Genomic DNA, 20,746 nt, shown 5'->3' with positions numbered 1-20,746 from the left:
AAAAACTACTCAGAAAAGCAAAACCTACATTTTTTTACTCTGGTATCACTAATAATTTTTAAGTTATTTTGAAAAAAACGTATTTTTTTCAAAATTAAAAAAATTTGCTTTAAAACCAAATTTTTTCAAAAATTGATACTTTGAATCGATAAAACTTACAGTTCATAATACTTATAAACAATAGATAAGTAAAGTAACTTGTGAAGCGGTAACGATTAATTTTATTTGGGATGCTAATTAGGGGATGATTTTGACGATTTTTTTACCACAAAAAAAGAAATCAACTTTATTTTGAACGTAACTTGCTTACTGTTGATATTAAAAAAAAATAAATAAAAATAAAGCTATTCTTAAACACTTTAGAAAAGTTGCGATGAGTTTTTCCCGAATTTGACGAAAATAAATCTGTGTTTCACTAGCTACAACTCTGCTTTTACTGTGTGACGTTCCGCCCCTTATAGAATCCATTATTGATGGGAAGATATTATTTCATTATTTTTAGAATTATTTTCTTTCAATGGTTATTAAAATATAACATAACACCATCACAGAATTTTAAATGCTTGTGACGTCACATTTTAAGTGTGGCAACATTGGTTTGCTTGCGTTTGACAGCGTATCGATGGGAGAGGGGAATTGAATTGCCCACGGAGATCGTCAGCCAGCTAACGAGAGGGCATTGGCTTTCTAGAAGTGTGTCGGAGTGGCAGGTCGGTAGCTTGATATTTTACCCACAATTTCAAGATCCAAATTATAATTAAAGATTGAATCCATCCAGCATTAGGGAATATAAAGTTATTAGTGAATACGAAGTTGAAGAATTTGAATGCAGATTTAAAATGAGTTCCGGCCTGGTAAATAAAAAAATTTTATTAATTTATTTTCCGCCATATTGAAATTTTCTTGACTAACTTGCTAATTAAGTTTCATGTCGTCTATGTTCATGGTTTCTATGGTTTATTTTCATGGATCAAACTCATCGAGAGATAATTGAATATTCTTTGCTAATTTGTGCTTTCTGTTGGAAAATAGAGCTAATTTAAACTCAATTTTTTTTATATTCCTTTCAAGTCTACAGATCTCCTATCTTTTGAACCATGATCAAACAAGTATCCATTGCCTAATCATACTATATTTCATCCTTGTATAATATATCTATATACCTGTGTATATATTATAATGAAATATTTTTTCACAGTAATTATATCTTGTAGCCAAATTGAAAATCACATGTGTTATTTGAACAAGGTCATCTGATAACAACTTAATAAAGAGTCGAGCTGTCTAGTCATTCAAGTTTTTGGACTTAATGACCTATTTCTTCTTATTCCCATAGGAATAAAAACACCTCCTCGTTTCTCTTGCTTCTTTTTGACACATTGGTGGATTGGTAGTAATACCATATGTGTTTTTTTTAGCCACCACTATGAAATCATAAAAAAAAAGAAAACCTAAGACCACCAAGGTAGACCACTTCTAGAGAGACGGTCACTAGGAGACCAGCCTGGAAGATCTCCATATCTATCTTTTTCGCCTGTACCTTCAACTGGTTTTTTTTTCCACCTGTTTTCTTGTACCTCCAGCAGGACAGTTGCAAGAGGGAGTTAGCACCCCCTTGTGCTCATTGCATCCCGGTCAATTTGGGGAATACACAGCAAGGAACGCACCGCAAGGAACATTGGAAGATTGTGAAAAGGGGTTTGTGTTGATGAACATTCGGTTTGCTCTAAGTAAAAATTTAGACTGGTTTTTTGTGATTTTCAGGATACTTAGTTTATTCATATAGGTACTTTATAAATTTATTGCACATAACCTTTCCCTTTTCAAGATTTTTATAGTATTACAGAACAGTATAATAATTGATAGCGTTCCCCAAAGCTGCGTAACCTCCATGGTGAGAATCTCTGAGCTCAGATACTTTCCCATACAATAGTGTTGGTACTCTTATATTTTTTTTATTATTCTTTGGCTTGTTTCCCTTTTATATAACTATTTAAACTCCTTTAATTATTTTAGTATATTTTAAATTAAATTTTTCAAATTAACTTCAAATATCATTAAAAATTTCTATTATTCAAATTATTTAACTTTAACTATTAATTTTTATATTAAATTCGAATAAATCCCTAGTACCCATCCCCTCAGGAAGGTACTAGTTTTACTTGCCATTATTATTAAGAACCACGAGTCGGTAAAAGGATCTTTGGTATCCAGAACTCCGTTGGTTCACTTAGGGACTTGGTACCCGTCAACTCATTGAGTTGTACATACATATATTAAATATCTTGTTCATATTATCAGGTAGTATTGAATTAAGTGTACGTATGATATTCGTACCATTGTTATTGGGTGAGGGTAGTTACTGCTAACCAAGTGTAAGTTGTACTTTCTGTATTAGAGGTACTCTTATTCAGATTTTCTAACCTTATTAAGATTATTCTTAGATTATATTTGTAAGGTAATTCTGTAAATGACTTTCACTAGTATTTTTTTTTGTCATGTTAGAGTTACATACTAGTTACTTGTCTTAACTCGGAGATTGTGAAAATCTGGTAGTTACATTCAATAAATATACATTTATTGTGATTTTTTTTTCTTATTACTCCTTTATCTTGATAATATATTTTATAACTTAATAATCTTTAATAACATTTAACCTACTTGTACTACAAATTTAATATACTCTATAGCAGCGTAGAATACCTGGAAGAGGGTTAACCCAGTTATCCTTCTTCTGGCGCCCAAAAATTTATTCTATTTTCATTATATTATTATATTTACCTTATCTACTTTGTGAACAGTGTCTTAATATCTTCTTTTCTAGCCATCATTGTCATTTCCTTTAATTTATTGTCCAGCCAGAAATAGCCGTGCAAATTGGCCGAATCCTTCCTTGAGTGTCAAGTGGCCATTCTCTTGCATATTGAGCTAGCTATTCAAGTTACATCTATCTATTCATAATTTTCATCTTCAGTCCTATATCAATTCTATACTCTTCGTCTTGGCATCTTTCCATACAAGTACTACTGCGAAGTAGTATTTTAGTTACTTCAGCTTCTTCCAACGTAGAAGCCACACATTTTTGTTCCTTTGGCTACATTAAGTAGATCTTCTTTTTCCTACTTCTGTTGGAGTTTATCACTCTCTGTGCATTCACTCCAACAGAAAATCTTCTTCTAACAGGTCACATTTTAATCTTCTTCCGATGAAGTTGAAGAATCAACATCGTCCATGGTATTGTCAGGCAGTAAATCCTTTACATGAAATTGACCAATTCGCTTATTAGTCAAATTGTCCTTTAATTCATAAATCAAAGGAGATATTACCCTTAAGACAGTACATGGGACATACTTCTGGCAAAACTTTGCAGAAATGGCATCACCCTTACTGGATTTGACAAAATTGCGCTTTAATACTCGATCACCAACAAAGAATCGCAGATCTCGTTTCCTCAAATTATAGTGCTGCTGGTTCCTTAGGTAAGAAGTTTTTAACTTCTTCCTAATGTCTGCGAAAATATGAGGTAACGTCTGGAGATCATCTAAGCGATGAAGTTTCTCAGATATTTGAGGAAGATTTTCGGAATTGTCTGAAATTACACCAAAATAATCACCTGATAAAGCAACATTCCTACCAAAATTCAGATATGCTGGAGAGCACTGGGTAACTTCATGGACAGAAGTCCTTATGGCTTGAGCTATGGAATGAATATATTGATCCCAAGCTCTGTGATCTTCTTCCGATGAAGTTGAAGAATCAACATCGTCCGTGGTATTGTCAGGCAGTAAATCCTTTACATGAAATTGACCAATTCGCTTATTAGTCAAATTGTCCTTTAATTCATAAATCAAAGGAGATATTACCCTTAAGACAGTACATGGGACATACTTCTGGCAAAACTTTGCAGAAATGGCATCACCCTTACTGGATTTGACAAAATTGCGCTTTAATACTCGATCACCAACAAAGAATCGCAGATCTCGTTTCCTCAAATTATAGTGCTGCTGGTTCCTTAGGTAAGAAGTTTTTAACTTCTTCCTAATGTCTGCGAAAATATGAGGTAACGTCTGGAGATCATCTAAGCGATGAAGTTTCTCAGATATTTGAGGAAGATTTTCGGAATTGTCTGAAATTACACCAAAATAATCACCTGATAAAGCAACATTCCTACCAAAATTCAGATATGCTGGAGAGCACTGGGTAACTTCATGGACAGAAGTCCTTATGGCTTGAGCTATGGAATGAATATATTGATCCCAAGCTCTGTGATCTGGGTATGTATAGGACCTTAGAGCTGTGACAATACTGCGATTTACTCTCTCAGTATGGTTTGCTTGTGGATGGTAGGCAGCATTATAAAAGGTCTTCTGAACCTTATATTTAGCTAAAAGATCTTTAAAGGCCTTTGATACAAACTGAGGACCATTGTCACATGACACAATTTGGGGAACACCGTACACCAAAAAGACTTGTTCCTCCAAATATTTCAAAATTGCTGGAGTTGTGGCCTGACGAAGAGGACAAACTAAAGGAAATTTAGTGAAATAATCCACAACTACCAGGCAATAGGTATTACCCTTGTAGCTCCGAGGATACGGTCCAATGAGATCCATTGAGATCATCTGCCAAGGAAAATTGATGTTTCTGAAGGAACCCATAAGTCCAGCTTGTGGTAGGTTACTTGGTTTGCAAGTAGCACAAACCATGCATTTAGAAATGTACCTTTTAATAGACTTCCGCATGCCAGGCCAATAATATAATTCAGCAATGCGGTGATATGTCTTATAAAACCCAAAATGACCAGCTGTAACTTCATCATGAAACATATGCAGAATATTTTCCCTATTTGGCGTAGGCACAACTATTTTCCACTCCGACATGTTGGATAAGGACTCTATCGGACTAAAGGTGTGTTTGTACAGAACATTATTCTCTACCTTAAAATCAGGATATTTTTGTGGGTCTTGAGTAACCCTATCAATCATATTCTGATACCACACATCAGGGGTTAAAGAAGACAGATCTAGGACATTAATATCGTGGACACGTGAAAGAGCATCTGCAACCACGACCCCGTTTGCCTTTCTATGGACAATCTTATATGAATAGGCAGCCAGTTTACATATCCATCGAGAAAGTCTCTGAGAAGGGTTTTTCATACTATGAAGCCATACCAAGGAACTATGGTCCGTAATTATAGTGAAATTACGACCTTCCAAATAATAACGAAACGCTTCTAACCCATGGATGATAGCTAAGAGTTCTTTCTCTGTGGTTGAATAGTTTTTCTGGGCCTTATTCAACTTCTTACTAGTGTAAGCTATTGGGTGTTCAGAGCCATCCTTCAACTGAAATAATACGCCACCAGAAGCAGTATTAGAGCAATCTGTCATTAGATAAAAATGCTCATCAAAATTAGGTGACATCATGACCGGAGCGCTCGTTAAAGCATCTTTAACGCGCCGAAAAGCTTCATCGGCCTCAGGAGTCCAAGTAATGGTCTGTCCCTTTTTCCTGTTCTTCAAAAGATCAGTAAGAGGAGACAACAAGGTAGAGTATGACGGTACAAACCGACGATAATAGCCACACATTCCCAATATCCTACGGACTTGGGTGGTGGTCTTAGGTATGGGAAAATTTTTAATAGCTACTATTTTCTCAGGATCAGTCCTTAGCCCCTGGTTATCAACAACATAACCCAAGAACTTAAGACTAGGACGACAAAACTGACATTTATCCAAATTGATCGTCAGATTAGCTTCCTTAAGACGTAAAAATAACTTATCTAAAATTTCCATATGAAGGGAAAAATCGGGAGTGACAACCAAAATATCGTCCAAATAATAGAAAACATAGGGCTCTAACTGTGGACCAATGACTAAATCCATCAGACGACACATTGTCTGAGGAGCAGAAACAAGACCGAAAGGCATGGTGACAAACTGGAATAATCCTTTACCACTGACAGCAAAAGCAGTATACTTCTTGCTCTCTTCACTCAGTGGGATCTGTAAGAAGGCCTTAGACAAATCAATAGAAGAGATGTATTTGGCATTCTGAAGTTTGCTCAAAATCACATCTATTCTGGGGATAGGATAAGCATCCCTGTTCGTTGTGATACTGTTTAGTTTTCGACCGTCAAAGCAGATCCTGAAGGATCCATCCTTCTTCTTCGTTAACCAGAGTGGGGAACAATAGGACGACGTTGAATGTTCTATGATATTTAAAGCAAGCATCGAATCTACTTCTTTTTCTAAATCTGCCTGCCAGGCTTGAGGTATGGGATACTGATACAACCTAAAAGGAGTGGGATTTCCCACTTCGATAGTGTGAGATATTAACGACGTACGACCTAGTTTGTCTTTTGAAGAAAGAGTAGTGAATTTAGAGATCATACTCTCTAATTGCCTTTGTTCGGAGCTTGATAAACTAGCAAAATCATGAATAGCACTAAGGGTAGATAAATTAAATTCAGATATGGAAAAAGAAAAATCAGAACAACTTAAGGTGCTATTGAAAGCATTGAAAAAGTCCATACCTAGAATTATAGAGTTCTGCACGGAAGGAATAACATAGAATGTAATTTCTCTACATAAATCGGCCACTGTGATTTCAATTTGGAGTTTGCCTGTAATGGACTGAACTGTACCATCTGCAGTAGATACTTGCAAAGATGAAATGGGCATAATGGGAATACTAGAATTTTTCAATAAATTTAATGAATGTGCCCCTATCAAGGAAATATTAGAGCCACTATCTAACAAAGCTAAACACGATTGTCCTAGAATTTGAATAGGGAGATATGGCCTATTATCATTTTGTTTCCTAACTAATAAAGAATTAATATCTAGATATAAAGTATTTGGTTGTCTAGAACCGTTATAGGGAACTAACCTAGACGTATCATCATCATTAACAAAACTAGAATCTAATATAGATAATGGAACTACATCACTATCACAATTATTATTGTTACGTTGAACACTACCAATCAAAGAAGAATTTGTAAATGAACATCTGTGATCATTTGAATCAAGCGAATCTAACGTATCATCTATAGAAATTAATTTCTGGTTTAATTTTGTTTTGTGGTGTGTGCTGTTTTCTTGAACGACACCCCTTTCCCTTTTCGTGAAGATGGGTTTGGGTTGCTGGATGTGCTTGGTCCAGCAGTTTCGTTTGACGATGGGGTTGGATTCCCTGATTGGGTGTTGGACGGAGAAACGTTCAGGGGACGGACCTCCGACGTCTCGTTTCCCGAACACTTAGAACAATTCCTTTTAAGGGTGTTCTCTCGGCCACAACCATGGCAGAAAATACGACTTTGAGGAATTGCACAATTGTAAAACGGATGACCTGGCTGATCACAATTCCAACAGACAAGAGAACTAACAACCGAAACATTATGATCATGGCCCTTATTTGGCCAAGAACGTTGCCTAAAGGAAGTTGGCTGAGAAGAAGAGTTAGAATAGGATCGAGATGTGGATGGAGGTTGCGAAGACCAGGATAAAGTTTCCTCCAAACGTTTGCACTTTATAGTAAGGTCATCAATGTTCTGAATGTCCATAAGAGCTAATTGTTGATGATAAAAGGGTAATAGACATTTAAGGATGATTTTAATTTTAGCTAAATCTGACAAAGGAGTGTCTAAACGACTACACATACCTAATATAGTATTAATAAACATAGTAACAGATTCCCCAGGTTTCTGCTTATGATTCTTAATTTGATCTAGTAGGTCGTCCTGGAACGAGTACGGAAGAAAATCTGACTTCAACTTTTTAATCAGATCAGACCAACAAGAAAAATTACCCCTATTATTCCTAAACCAGGTAAAAGCTGTCCCGGTGAACAGTTCAGCAGATGCAGCAAACAAATCCTCTTCAGAAACACCTCTAGATACTCGAAGACATTCAACCCTTTCCAAAAATGACATCACATCAGTGTGCTGTTTTTCACCTGAAAATGAAATACCCCATTTGTGTACTTGCACAGGTTTGGAGTAAGTGAAACTAGATACATTGACTGGAGCATTAGGAGTAGAGGTAGCTATGGGGTTAACTCTAGAATCAAGTTCACCCTCTAGTGTTAATATTCTAAGAGAAACAGATTTCTTGAAAGGTTCCTGTTCTTCGGTAGGACAGTGTAACAAGTGTACACGGGCAGAAATATGGCCTAGACGAGATGTTAATCGCGCATACTCTGTATCCTTTACAGTTCCCCTAAATTTTTCGATTTTTTTAGACAAGCTGTCCAATGTTTCAGAGATTCCTTTCTGTTGTTCCTCAAAAGGGATGGATACAGCTGATATTTGGAGAAAACTCCTATTGCCAGCTTCTTGTTTCAAAGCACCTCTCAGAAGATTGCGTTTTTTATCGACAGTTGTCGACTCCTCTGGCATTATGTCCCTAATCTTTAATTCATAATCCAGTTCATCCACCAGAAGATGTTCAGCTTTAAAAGCACACATGATGAGAGCAAAATTATTGACAAGTAGTCCAAAGAACAGAAGTATGAAAGATACCTAAGTTTGCACGCAAAATATATATACCGAGAAAATATTCGCAACACACCAACAAAATCAAAATGGCCAGCAAAAAAAATATATATATATATATATATATATATATATATATATATATAATGAAGTATATAATCAAATAAATAAGATCAAATAAATATATAAGATCAAATAAATGGATAAATAATCCAATAAATAATGTATACTCAAGTAAACCTACTACCTAAATACTGGAAGTAAATTTTTATTTATATGTAACTTACCACCACTTTGGAAAAAATATATATAATAATAATCAATGCTTAGTTGTACCTCCAACTATACCACTATTGGCTGAAGGAATAAAAATTACCTTATATGAATTATATTATTAATAGCAATATTAAATATAAGTTCCCAATAAAAAATTCAAATTTAACCCAGAATGTAAGTTGCACAAACCTATACTATAATGAGGTCCCAAAATATAAACAAAAATCAAAACAGCTTATAAGAATACCTGATATGTATCAGAAATTAAAAATAAAATAAATAAGTAACAAGATGTGTATAGAGATACCAAACGGAAATAACAAAGAAACTTGAGATAAAAAGAGAAGAATTGACCTAAATAAATACTGTCTCAGACCAAAAATAAGGCCCCACGTTGGGCGCCAATGTGACCTGTTAGAAGAAGATTTTCTGTTGGAGTGAATGCACAGAGAGTGATAAACTCCAACAGAAGTAGGAAAAAGAAGATCTACTTAATGTAGCCAAAGGAACAAAAATGTGTGGCTTCTACGTTGGAAGAAGCTGAAGTAACTAAAATACTACTTCGCAGTAGTACTTGTATGGAAAGATGCCAAGACGAAGAGTATAGAATTGATATAGGACTGAAGATGAAAATTATGAATAGATAGATGTAACTTGAATAGCTAGCTCAATATGCAAGAGAATGGCCACTTGACACTCAAGGAAGGATTCGGCCAATTTGCACGGCTATTTCTGGCTGGACAATAAATTAAAGGAAATGACAATGATGGCTAGAAAAGAAGATATTAAGACACTGTTCACAAAGTAGATAAGGTAAATATAATAATATAATGAAAATAGAATAAATTTTTGGGCGCCAGAAGAAGGATAACTGGGTTAACCCTCTTCCAGGTATTCTACGCTGCTATAGAGTATATTAAATTTGTAGTACAAGTAGGTTAAATGTTATTAAAGATTATTAAGTTATAAAATATATTATCAAGATAAAGGAGTAATAAGAAAAAAAAATCACAATAAATGTATATTTATTGAATGTAACTACCAGATTTTCACAATCTCCGAGTTAAGACAAGTAACTAGTATGTAACTCTAACATGACAAAAAAAAATACTAGTGAAAGTCATTTACAGAATTACCTTACAAATATAATCTAAGAATAATCTTAATAAGGTTAGAAAATCTGAATAAGAGTACCTCTAATACAGAAAGTACAACTTACACTTGGTTAGCAGTAACTACCCTCACCCAATAACAATGGTACGAATATCATACGTACACTTAATTCAATACTACCTGATAATATGAACAAGATATTTAATATATGTATGTACAACTCAATGAGTTGACGGGTACCAAGTCCCTAAGTGAACCAACGGAGTTCTGGATACCAAAGATCCTTTTACCGACTCGTGGTTCTTAATAATAATGGCAAGTAAAACTAGTACCTTCCTGAGGGGATGGGTACTAGGGATTTATTCGAATTTAATATAAAAATTAATAGTTAAAGTTAAATAATTTGAATAATAGAAATTTTTAATGATATTTGAAGTTAATTTGAAAAATTTAATTTAAAATATACTAAAATAATTAAAGGAGTTTAAATAGTTATATAAAAGGGAAACAAGCCAAAGAATAATAAAAAAAATATAAGAGTACCAACACTATTGTATGGGAAAGTATCTGAGCTCAGAGATTCTCACCATGGAGGTTACGCAGCTTTGGGGAACGCTATCAATTATTATACTGTTCTGTAATACTATAAAAATCTTGAAAAGGGAAAGGTTATGTGCAATAAATTTATAAAGTACCTATATGAATAAACTAAGTATCCTGAAAATCACAAAAAACCAGTCTAAATTTTTACTTAGAGCAAACCGAATGTTCATCAACACAAACCCCTTTTCACAATCTTCCAATGTTCCTTGCGGTGCGTTCCTTGCTGTGTATTCCCCAAATTGACCGGGATGCAATGAGCACAAGGGGGTGCTAACTCCCTCTTGCAACTGTCCTGCTGGAGGTACAAGAAAACAGGTGGAAAAAAAAACCAGTTGAAGGTACAGGCGAAAAAGATAGATATGGAGATCTTCCAGGCTGGTCTCCTAGTGACCGTCTCTCTAGAAGTGGTCTACCTTGGTGGTCTTAGGTTTTCTTTTTTTTTATGATTTCATAGTGGTGGCTAAAAAAAACACATATGGTATTACTACCAATCCACCAATGTGTCAAAAAGAAGCAAGAGAAACGAGGAGGTGTTTTTATTCCTATGGGAATAAGAAGAAATAGGTCATTAAGTCCAAAAACTTGAATGACTAGACAGCTCGACTCTTTATTAAGTTGTTATCAGATGACCTTGTTCAAATAACACATGTGATTTTCAATTTGGCTACAAGATATAATTACTGTGAAAAAATATTTCATTATAATATATACACAGGTATATAGATATATTATACAAGGATGAAATATAGTATGATTAGGCAATGGATACTTGTTTGATCATGGTTCAAAAGATAGGAGATCTGTAGACTTGAAAGGAATATAAAAAAAATTGAGTTTAAATTAGCTCTATTTTCCAACAGAAAGCACAAATTAGCAAAGAATATTCAATTATCTCTCGATGAGTTTGATCCATGAAAATAAACCATAGAAACCATGAACATAGACGACATGAAACTTAATTAGCAAGTTAGTCAAGAAAATTTCAATATGGCGGAAAATAAATTAATAAAATTTTTTTATTTACCAGGCCGGAACTCATTTTAAATCTGCATTCAAATTCTTCAACTTCGTATTCACTAATAACTTTATATTCCCTAATGCTGGATGGATTCAATCTTTAATTATAATTTGGATCTTGAAATTGTGGGTAAAATATCAAGCTACCGACCTGCCACTCCGACACACTTCTAGAAAGCCAATGCCCTCTCGTTAGCTGGCTGACGATCTCCGTGGGCAATTCAATTCCCCTCTCCCATCGATACGCTGTCAAACGCAAGCAAACCAATGTTGCCACACTTAAAATGTGACGTCACAAGCATTTAAAATTCTGTGATGGTGTTATGTTATATTTTAATAACCATTGAAAGAAAATAATTCTAAAAATAATGAAATAATATCTTCCCATCAATAATGGATTCTATAAGGGGCGGAACGTCACAACTGGGTCTACGGACCTGATTTACCATCATTTTTATTAAATTTTTTATCAGATATATTTTGCAAAAAAAAATTTTCGATAAAATACTTACTTTTTGTGGTTTTTTGCGAATAACCGTCGAAAATCGTTTTGTTCTTTTTTGAAAAGTGAACATATTCTCTCGCAAATAATTCGAAAAGTATTAACTTGGTGAAAAAATGCTGTAGAACAAAAGTTGCTTAGAATTAGTCAGTTTATCAACATCCGGACTTATTTTGAACGTATATTGTTGCAAAAGTTGCAAAAAACTACTTACAAAGGGAGGAGGAAAGGGGCGCCTAAAATTACTTGCCCGGGGCGCTTGAAAGCCTTGGCGCGGCCCTGATCATCAACATTCGTCACGGATAGGCACATCAAGAAGAAGACGAAGAAGAAGAAGTGCATAATATTCTAAACATTAGCACTTGGGGACAAACGGCGTAGAACCCCGTATATTAGAGGAAGAAATTACAGGATTACAATATTCAACTTGGACTGTAGCGTCACTGGAAGAAGACGAAAAAACACTGAAGTTTTATGTAAAAAAAATTTAGTCATGGGTGATTTTAGAGACATTCTTCGTCCGGCTGGGGGTGATTTTGTATCAGGTCAAGTCTCTGACGACGCAGGGATATGCCGAAACACCGTTGTAAAACTGTATTGATACCGATTCGTAAACAGGTTTCATGAATGCTCTTCCGCCATATACGTAGACTCCCTCTATAACGAGAACTGAAATGGCGGACTAATTACCTCGTTATAAGCTGATCTCGTTATATCAGACAACAATAATATTGTGCATACCCCCACCACTGAAATGTTTTGATGCCTCTTACGTAGTTTATCAGGTGTCGAATGTCGACCTCAACAATGAAATTTGGTCATCGTAAATTGTAAATTTCCTACAATATTCAATATCGGTCGATAGATAAACAAAAAGGAATAAGTATATTACCGGCGCGCGGCGGTGGAATTTATTACAGCACTGGTTTCAATAAGCACACAGATGTTGGGCATTTCTGTATACAGGCAGTTATGGTATTTATTTATGGTCATCGCCACGCCAAAAACAGGTAAAAAACATATTCTTCGATTTCATTTTTCTTCGTTATAACCAAATATGCCTCGTTATAGAGGTGTTATAGTTCAATAGGAACTTCATGGGACATCTAGTGTACTTCATTATAAGCGAAACCTCGTAATACTCGTACTCGTTATAGAGAGAGTCTACTGTATTTATTTGCTTTTGAATGCATCTAAGTGACAGCAAAGCTTTGCTGAAATTTTAAACTTTTCTCAAATTTTGAAAGCTCAAAAGTACGCCGTGTATACCTACGTATTATGATCTTATATCTTTCGACCTAAAATAAAATCTTTCTTTAGATAGCGTGTTTCTTTTTTTTTTGTAATACCAACATTGTCTACCTGCTGTCCTAGATATATTAAAAATAAAAAAATATATTCAATAATCGCGAAGACGACAATAATAGACAATTATTATAATATATCTTACCTGGCGACAGCTGATGTGGAGGCATAGGAAGAACATGTTGCGGTGGTCCCATCTGCTGTCCGTGCAGAACCGGATGTTGTATACCGGGTCCCGGTGGGGGTTGCATATTAGATAATGCATCGAGAGGAGTGTATGACTTAGATGACGGTAACGACTCACTATTACTCTGAAATGACATGTAAAAGATTATTACATTAGACATTAAATATACTTTTCTACAACCGTGCTAAAAATGCAATTTTTAGCACTTCACAGGAGCGTTAAAAATGCTACTTTAAGGCACTAGTGCTTTAAAAATTTTAAGGCACTACAGTTAAAAGTGAATTGAATTCTATGCTAGAACAACGTTGTAAGTGCAAAAGAATGTATTGCTGACTGTGGGGAATGTTATCAGACTTAATTTTGCCTGTTTTGGTAGTTTGAAAATTAGTCAACCTTCAACTTTCGGTGTAACAACGTTGTATGTGTTACAGTGGGTCGTCTTTCGCGCCAACTTTTCTGCACGTATTTTGTAAATCAATGTTTTCAATTGTGTAATTTGTCATTTCGAGCTAAAATGGATGTTAGTATAACCAAGTCAGTGATTACCCAAATTAACAGAGGGAAAACACGTTTCTTAATTTCAGGTGTACTTAATTTTCAACGAAAACTTTTCGTTTATAAATTCGCAAAAGTGTGTGTGTTATTGCGTTGCCGCTCCTGCAATACTCAGATCAGATTTATCGATGGATTCTTATGTAGTTTTTTCTTCTGAATCCAAATCCGAAAACGACATTTCGATATCTCTAACCGTCTTCAAGATAATCGCCCTCAAAGTCTAAAATGTGACGTCACAATCCATTTATTTTCTTCCGACACACTACACCTCAGCTGAAATCGTTGATAGTAAGTAGGCTAGTTATTGAATCTCGATTTGTTAAGCAAAGCATAGGATATTTACATTATTTGAGTTTGACACTTCGTGAATGTCAAACTAAATTTTAAATTAAGTATTAATAAAATATCAAAGACATTTGATAGTGAATTTAATTAGGTATTATATCAAATAAATAAGATGTACAAAAATACAATTTGAGTATATTTTAAAAGCAATAATTTATTAACCGCTTTAAAAAGGTTTATACGAGTATACGCCCTCCCCTTTAATGATAAATGGACTGTTCCATTCGTTATGAAATAATGAAAATTGTTATTATAGTCGGTTCGCTAAACTCGACACAACTGGCTAGTGATTTTAGTAGGTAGTCTTTTTGTTTTTTGCGAATTTTGCCAAAATTGGCAAAATTACTAATTATTTAGTACTTATTAACTATTTAGTAATTATTTTTTTTGCCAAATTGGCAAAATTATTGACTAAAATCACTAGCCAGTTGTGTCTGAGTTTAGCGAACCGACTACATGAAATAATATTGTTTGGAATAAAAAATTATGATCTGATATGTGTAATTACATCCTTCTAATGAAAAAAAATATTTGACGATTTTTCTCAAATTATGGATCCCAACAACATTTTCATTTATAACTATTTTATTTTAAATTTGACGAAGAAAAGTTATTCTTCATAAAAAGCTCTTCGTGGTCTAAGATTTATGATGCAACCGTCATATATAAAATTTTATTAATTTTATACGAGGTATACAAAAAAATATGAATTTGGATCAAGAGTAAAGTGCCTTTATAGTTCATAACATTTAAATTAGAATGATATAATTGTACATTAAAACATAATTATTAATTCTAAACAACCTTTCATAATAGCAATTTTCCATATTATGAATTAAAATACCTAAATAAACACAAAGTTTTCGTTATGATAATGCTCGCATTTTCAACTTGTTTATTTCTAAGACAACGTTTTAACCGCCTTACTTCCACACAACAACGTTTTAACCGACGCGGATTTAACACGTTGTTTTATTAAACTATCGCATATATGTTCATAAATGCTTCTTTTGTATAACCTAAGGTTATTTTTGTTGATATGGGTCATTCCACGAACATACGCCTGTTTTGGATCACTTCGACAACGAATATTGTACTGTGCAACATAAGAAGTACGAAAGTAAATGGCGCTAATAATTATTCCAATAAACAACAATGTAATTTGCAATTTACTTTCGTTCTTCTTATTTTGCACAGTAAAACATTCGTTGTCGAAGTAATCCAAAACAGGCGTATGTTCGTAGAATAGGGTATATTAAAGTTATGCATCCTATAATCTATCATATTACACTCATAAATATATTTTTTAACATAATCAATTATAAAGTGTTTTTTTCAATTTGTCACCAAAATGTGATTTGGCGTTTACAACGTTGTTCCAGCATATCATTCAATTGTCAAATTGTGAAAGGTCAAAATATTTATATTTCATTTAAACTGTATTATTGCATTTTTAACACGTTTGTAGGAAAAAACTATTAAAATTTGTTAGAATATACAACAATAAAAGTAAGATGTTATTCTATAGTTGTTATGATTTACGTATTGACAGCATAGGCAGTTTTGATGTAATGTCAAGAAAAATTAAAAAATGGAATGTCAGTCAAGTTCAAGTAAAAGTTTTTGTAGATATTGTTGCTGTAATTGAGAATGAATAAATTATAATTGTTGATATATAAGACGTTTGTAGAAAAAATATTGTATGATATACGTGTTAAAAAGTACATTTTGAAAGCACTCATGTGAATTGCAGAATTCGCTTTGCTCATTCTGCAAACTTTCACATGTGTGCCTTAAACGTGTACTTTTAACACTTATATTATAAATAACTATTATGACGTAATTAATAGTTTATTATATATACCATTATGACACCTCACATTTCGTATAAGAGTGTAGGCCTAAAATTTCGAACCAATGCTTTTTAAATGCATTATTTTTTTCGAATCCTGAGAAAACTAATAATAGTCCAGAAAGCCACTGCGCATCCGCTAGGAAAAATATTCCGATTCGCATTTTTTGCACAATCTTACTCAAAAACTAACCCTTTTAACAAATTTGCATGTTGCCAGAACCAAAAGTGGGTCAAAAATTTTTTAAACGATTTTTTTTGTTTTTTCCTAAAATTATTTTTTTGCATGGAACAAGGTTTTTTTGTTTTTTGAATCATTCCAAATAGAAAAGGTCTTTAGTGACATTTCTCTAAAGGTGATAGTTTTTGACATATAAGCGATTAAAAATTGAAAAATTGCGAAATCGGTCATTTTTAACCTCAAAAACTATGTGAAAACTGAAAATTTGAATGTTGCCAAGGTAGGTAGATATTCTTTAAACAGCGATTGATGACATCCCGAAGAGTTTTTTGCAATACATACAATATTCAAAACTCCTTTGTTTTTTAATTGCTAATCAAGCGTGCGCGACACTATTTTCCACCAACAGTGTGGTGCAAATGAAAGGAATAAATTCGTTATTTCGTAAACCGGCGACTTTAAGGATAAATCCCGAAACAGGTCGATTTTTATTTTTGAGTTATGATATTGTGGCATATATGGTATACTAGTGACGTCATCCATCTGGGCGTGATGACGTAATCGATATTTTAAAATGAGAATAGGGGTCGTGTGCCAGCTCATTTGAAAGGTTCTTCAATTCTCTATTCAGTAATATAAACATTTATATAATTATTTATACAGGGTGTCCTTCTACTTTTTTTTTGTCAAATAATTTAATTTAATAAAATTTTTTTGGACACCCTGTATAAATAATTATGTAAATGTTTACATTACTGAATAGATAATTGAAGAACCTTTCAAATGAACTATCACACGACCCCTATTCTCATTTAAAAAAAACCTCGATTACGTCACTACGCCCAGACGGATGACGTCACTAGTATCCCATATATGCCACAATATCATAACTTATAAATAAAAATCGGCTTATTTCGGGTTTTTTCCTTAAAGTCGCCGGTTTACGAAATAACGAATTTATTCCTTTAATTAGCACCTTACTGTATACACATGCAACGGTGGAAAATAGTGTCGCGCACACGTGATTAAAAATTAAAAAACAAAGGAGTTTTGAATATTGTATTGCAAAAAACTCTTCGGGATTTCATCAATCGATGTTTAAAGAATATCTACCTACCTTGGCAACATTCAAATTTTAAGTTTTTCACATAGTTTTTAAAGGTTAAAAATGGCCGATTTCACATTTTTTCAATTTTTAATCGCTTATATGTCAAAAACTATCAACTTTAGAGAAAAGTCACTAAAGACCTTTTCTGTTTTGAATGATCCAAAAAACCTAAAAAAACTTTGTACCATGCAAAAAAAAAGTTTAGGAAAAAAACAAAAAAAAAAATTTAAAAATTTTTGTCCCACTTTTGTTCCTGACAACATGCAAATTTGTTAAAAGGGGTCCTTTTTGAGTAAGATTGTGCAAAAAATCCGAATCGGAATATTTTTCCTAGCGGATGCGCAGTGGCTTTCTGGACTATAAGTATTTTTGAAAAATTTAAACGCAGAATAAAAGATTACATTATTACCGAGAGCCGAAAGTCCCTGAAAACTTCTATAATGTATATTTTAATAAGTTACAGGGTTGAAAAAAAGAGAGAAAATTTATGATCGTTTTAAATTTAAATATCTCATTCAAAAGAAACTTTTGGTTTATTCTAAGGGACTTTGGCCCCCGGTAATAATGTCATCTTTCATTCTGCGTTTAAATTCAAAAATATTTATTAGTTTTCTCAGGATTCGAAAACAATGAATGCATTTAAAAAGCATTGGTCCAAAATTTTGCGCCTACGCTCTTAAACATGGGATTACATTTTTGGTGGTAAAACATCTCATTTTTGGCGGTAAAAAAATATATTAATTTGTCTGGACTAAATGTAATATTTGTTTGAATCTGCCGATGGACGATAGATATGGAGCCAACTTTCCGCAACGATACTATAGTAGAATAATATGCAATGTTATTAAAAAGTAAACGCTCTGTATGTGGTGAGTTACTTTCAGTCTGTTAAAAGTGAACCACGTCTCAGCCTCCTCCAAGGTGCCGTTTGCAATATCCAGAAGGTTGCGATATCCAAAAGATTGAAAGACGATTCTAAAATCAGTATATTCGTATCATCGACAAAGTCTATACAAGACGAATGTTGTCCATATTCTTTACAAAGTTCATCTAGCCAGATCATTAACTTAAGAAACAAATAACAAAGGGCCTGTCATACTTCCCTGTAGGTCCCTACAGTAAGAGAGCCCAACTCGGAAAAGTACTTGACTCCTTAATGTTCTACAACTAATTTTGCTTACGGTTAAATGTTATCCAATGATAAAAAGCCGGCCATCTAATACCACATCTTTCCAATAGAGGCATGATGTGCAGAACTCAATACATTTTAGGAGTAGAAAAAGCTTAGATGCCCTATACAGATCGATAATTCAAGTAATTTGTTGAAAAAAGGAAGTAGACTGATACCAAGATAGTTTTCCATGAGTTCAGGACTCTATCATCCTTCTTAAACAGAGGTGTAACTACTGCTAATTTCAGTTCATCGGGAAATACACTTCTTGTTAAGAATGTGTTATTAATCAAATGACACATTGATTTTGCTAGCTCAAGCAATCTTTCAAAAACTAGATCACGTTGTAGAAGTAAAATTTGGTTTCCGTAAGAGAAACGATGGAGGACATTCAGGACATAAGATGATAGTAAATCGAGGACAAGTACTCTGACATATCACATATTACGACAGTAGACCAGCAAAACATTGATACTGTTGTTTATATTAGCAATATACAAGATAAAATGAAGCGCTCAGAGCAACAGTGGCCTAACCCTCAATCCACAATGAGTGGCTCAAGCAACCAATGCTTGAGCCACTCTGCATCTGAAAATACTTAAATAAGGAAAAACTTTAATGTAATAAAAGGGTTTGGTAAAATTGTGGATTGTGGGTAAGGCCACTATTGCGCTGAGCGCCTCAAATGTAGTTGACAACGTCTTAATGGTAACGGAACAGAGCCGGATTTAAGGCAGTGGGGGTCCCTGGGCAAAATTGATGTGGGGGCCCTACCTCCTACCATTAAAAAAATGTTGATCTATTTTTATAAATATAATTTTAAATAATAAAAAGTACAACAGCTGTAACTTGTTACAGTAAAATATTAAAAATGATAGTAATATGTATTGTTTTAAAGTTCGGGAAGTTTTCGAGATACATATTTTAATTGAAAATTTCTTGGTTATGTGGGACATATCTAGTTGCATTAAGACATCGTGGCCAATGCTCATTGTAGAGAGATCATTCAAACACTCTTGGCCTATCATAGACGGAAGTCGATTTTTAATTAACTTAAATTTTGAGAATGATCTCTAACCACTGCAGTTAGTTAATCATCACAACTAAATATAAACAAAGTGTCACCTCAACATTTGGAAAAGCATCATTCATATTCTTTTCTTTTAGCAGTTGGTAGATTTGAAGTTCTTTGCTTATATTTGATGAGCTGATTTCCTCTTTAAATGAATTGAAGAATCTTACAAACTGTACCAGATGGACACATAAGTTTTCATCTAAATTACTGCTATAAATGTTGGTAAGTTGATGATAATGTTGGTGAGTGAGCTTCAATTTCACTGAGAGTTAAATTTTCCAATTTCCCAAATGATGTAAAAATCCAAAATTTGAATAAATGGATTCATATGCAGAAAGCCTATGACTTAAAGAGGTAATGAAGTGACTGAAATTTTGAGTTCTACACTTCTCTGATGTTCTCATATCTTTCGAAATTGTCACGTCTGTCTTGACTGTATAATTTATTTAAGTGATCTAAGTGCTGAAACTTCTGAATTAAGGTCAATATTTGGATCTTGAAGAATACGACTTGTGCTGTTTGTCCTCCCTAATATCCTCTATGTTTCCAGTAAACACATTCGATTATAGGTACAAACCATTTGCAATGCTACGAGATTTAAATTGTTGCTCATAGTCTTCCGAAATTTTGGATAATGCTCCTTTAATCTGATTATAACTTTTAACTAGTCCTTTTGCGGCATTACCTCCATGACCATCTAGTAGTATTTGTTCTTTTAGAAACAATAATATTTTTGCCACGGTCTGCCTTGCTGTCGCTTAAAGACGCAGCTTTTAAACATTCTGTTAAGTTGTATCTATATGTAGAGGAAGTGAAAAATACAATAAATTCTAAGAAATTGATTGTTAATTGAGTGATATAAACTGAATATTATTTTGACTTCTTAATCCTTGAAACTATTTCATTTAATACGTTTTGACCGATCGGATGTACAATTTCCTCACATATAGTTAATG

At 33.7% G+C, this 20,746-nt stretch overlaps 1 protein-coding gene and 2 long non-coding RNA genes across 3 annotated transcripts in view; 1 reads left to right on the top strand and 2 right to left on the bottom strand.

The window, feature by feature from the left end:
* Positions 1 to 20,746, bottom strand: part of LOC114328361 (titin) — a 609,684-nt gene that overhangs the window by 462,965 nt on the left and 125,973 nt on the right. The window contains exon 3 of the mRNA XM_028277195.2: positions 13,462 to 13,627. Within this exon, the coding sequence (XP_028132996.1) occupies positions 13,462 to 13,627 (166 nt within the window). The remainder of the gene's footprint in view (positions 1 to 13,461; positions 13,628 to 20,746) is intronic.
* LOC126886426 (uncharacterized) lies at positions 447 to 2,586 on the top strand. The gene is made up of 2 exons (XR_007698611.1): positions 447 to 854; positions 1,419 to 2,586. It is a non-coding gene; the product is annotated as an uncharacterized LOC126886426 (long non-coding RNA).
* LOC126886427 (uncharacterized) lies at positions 9,785 to 11,924 on the bottom strand. The gene is made up of 2 exons (XR_007698612.1): positions 11,517 to 11,924; positions 9,785 to 10,952 (listed from the first exon to the last, which is right to left on the bottom strand). It is a non-coding gene; the product is annotated as an uncharacterized LOC126886427 (long non-coding RNA).

Source organism: Diabrotica virgifera, chromosome 6 (genome assembly GCF_917563875.1).
Source record: "Diabrotica virgifera virgifera chromosome 6, PGI_DIABVI_V3a".
NCBI lineage: Eukaryota > Metazoa > Arthropoda > Insecta > Coleoptera > Chrysomelidae > Diabrotica > Diabrotica virgifera.
This window is presented reverse-complemented; position numbering and strand designations above follow the sequence as displayed.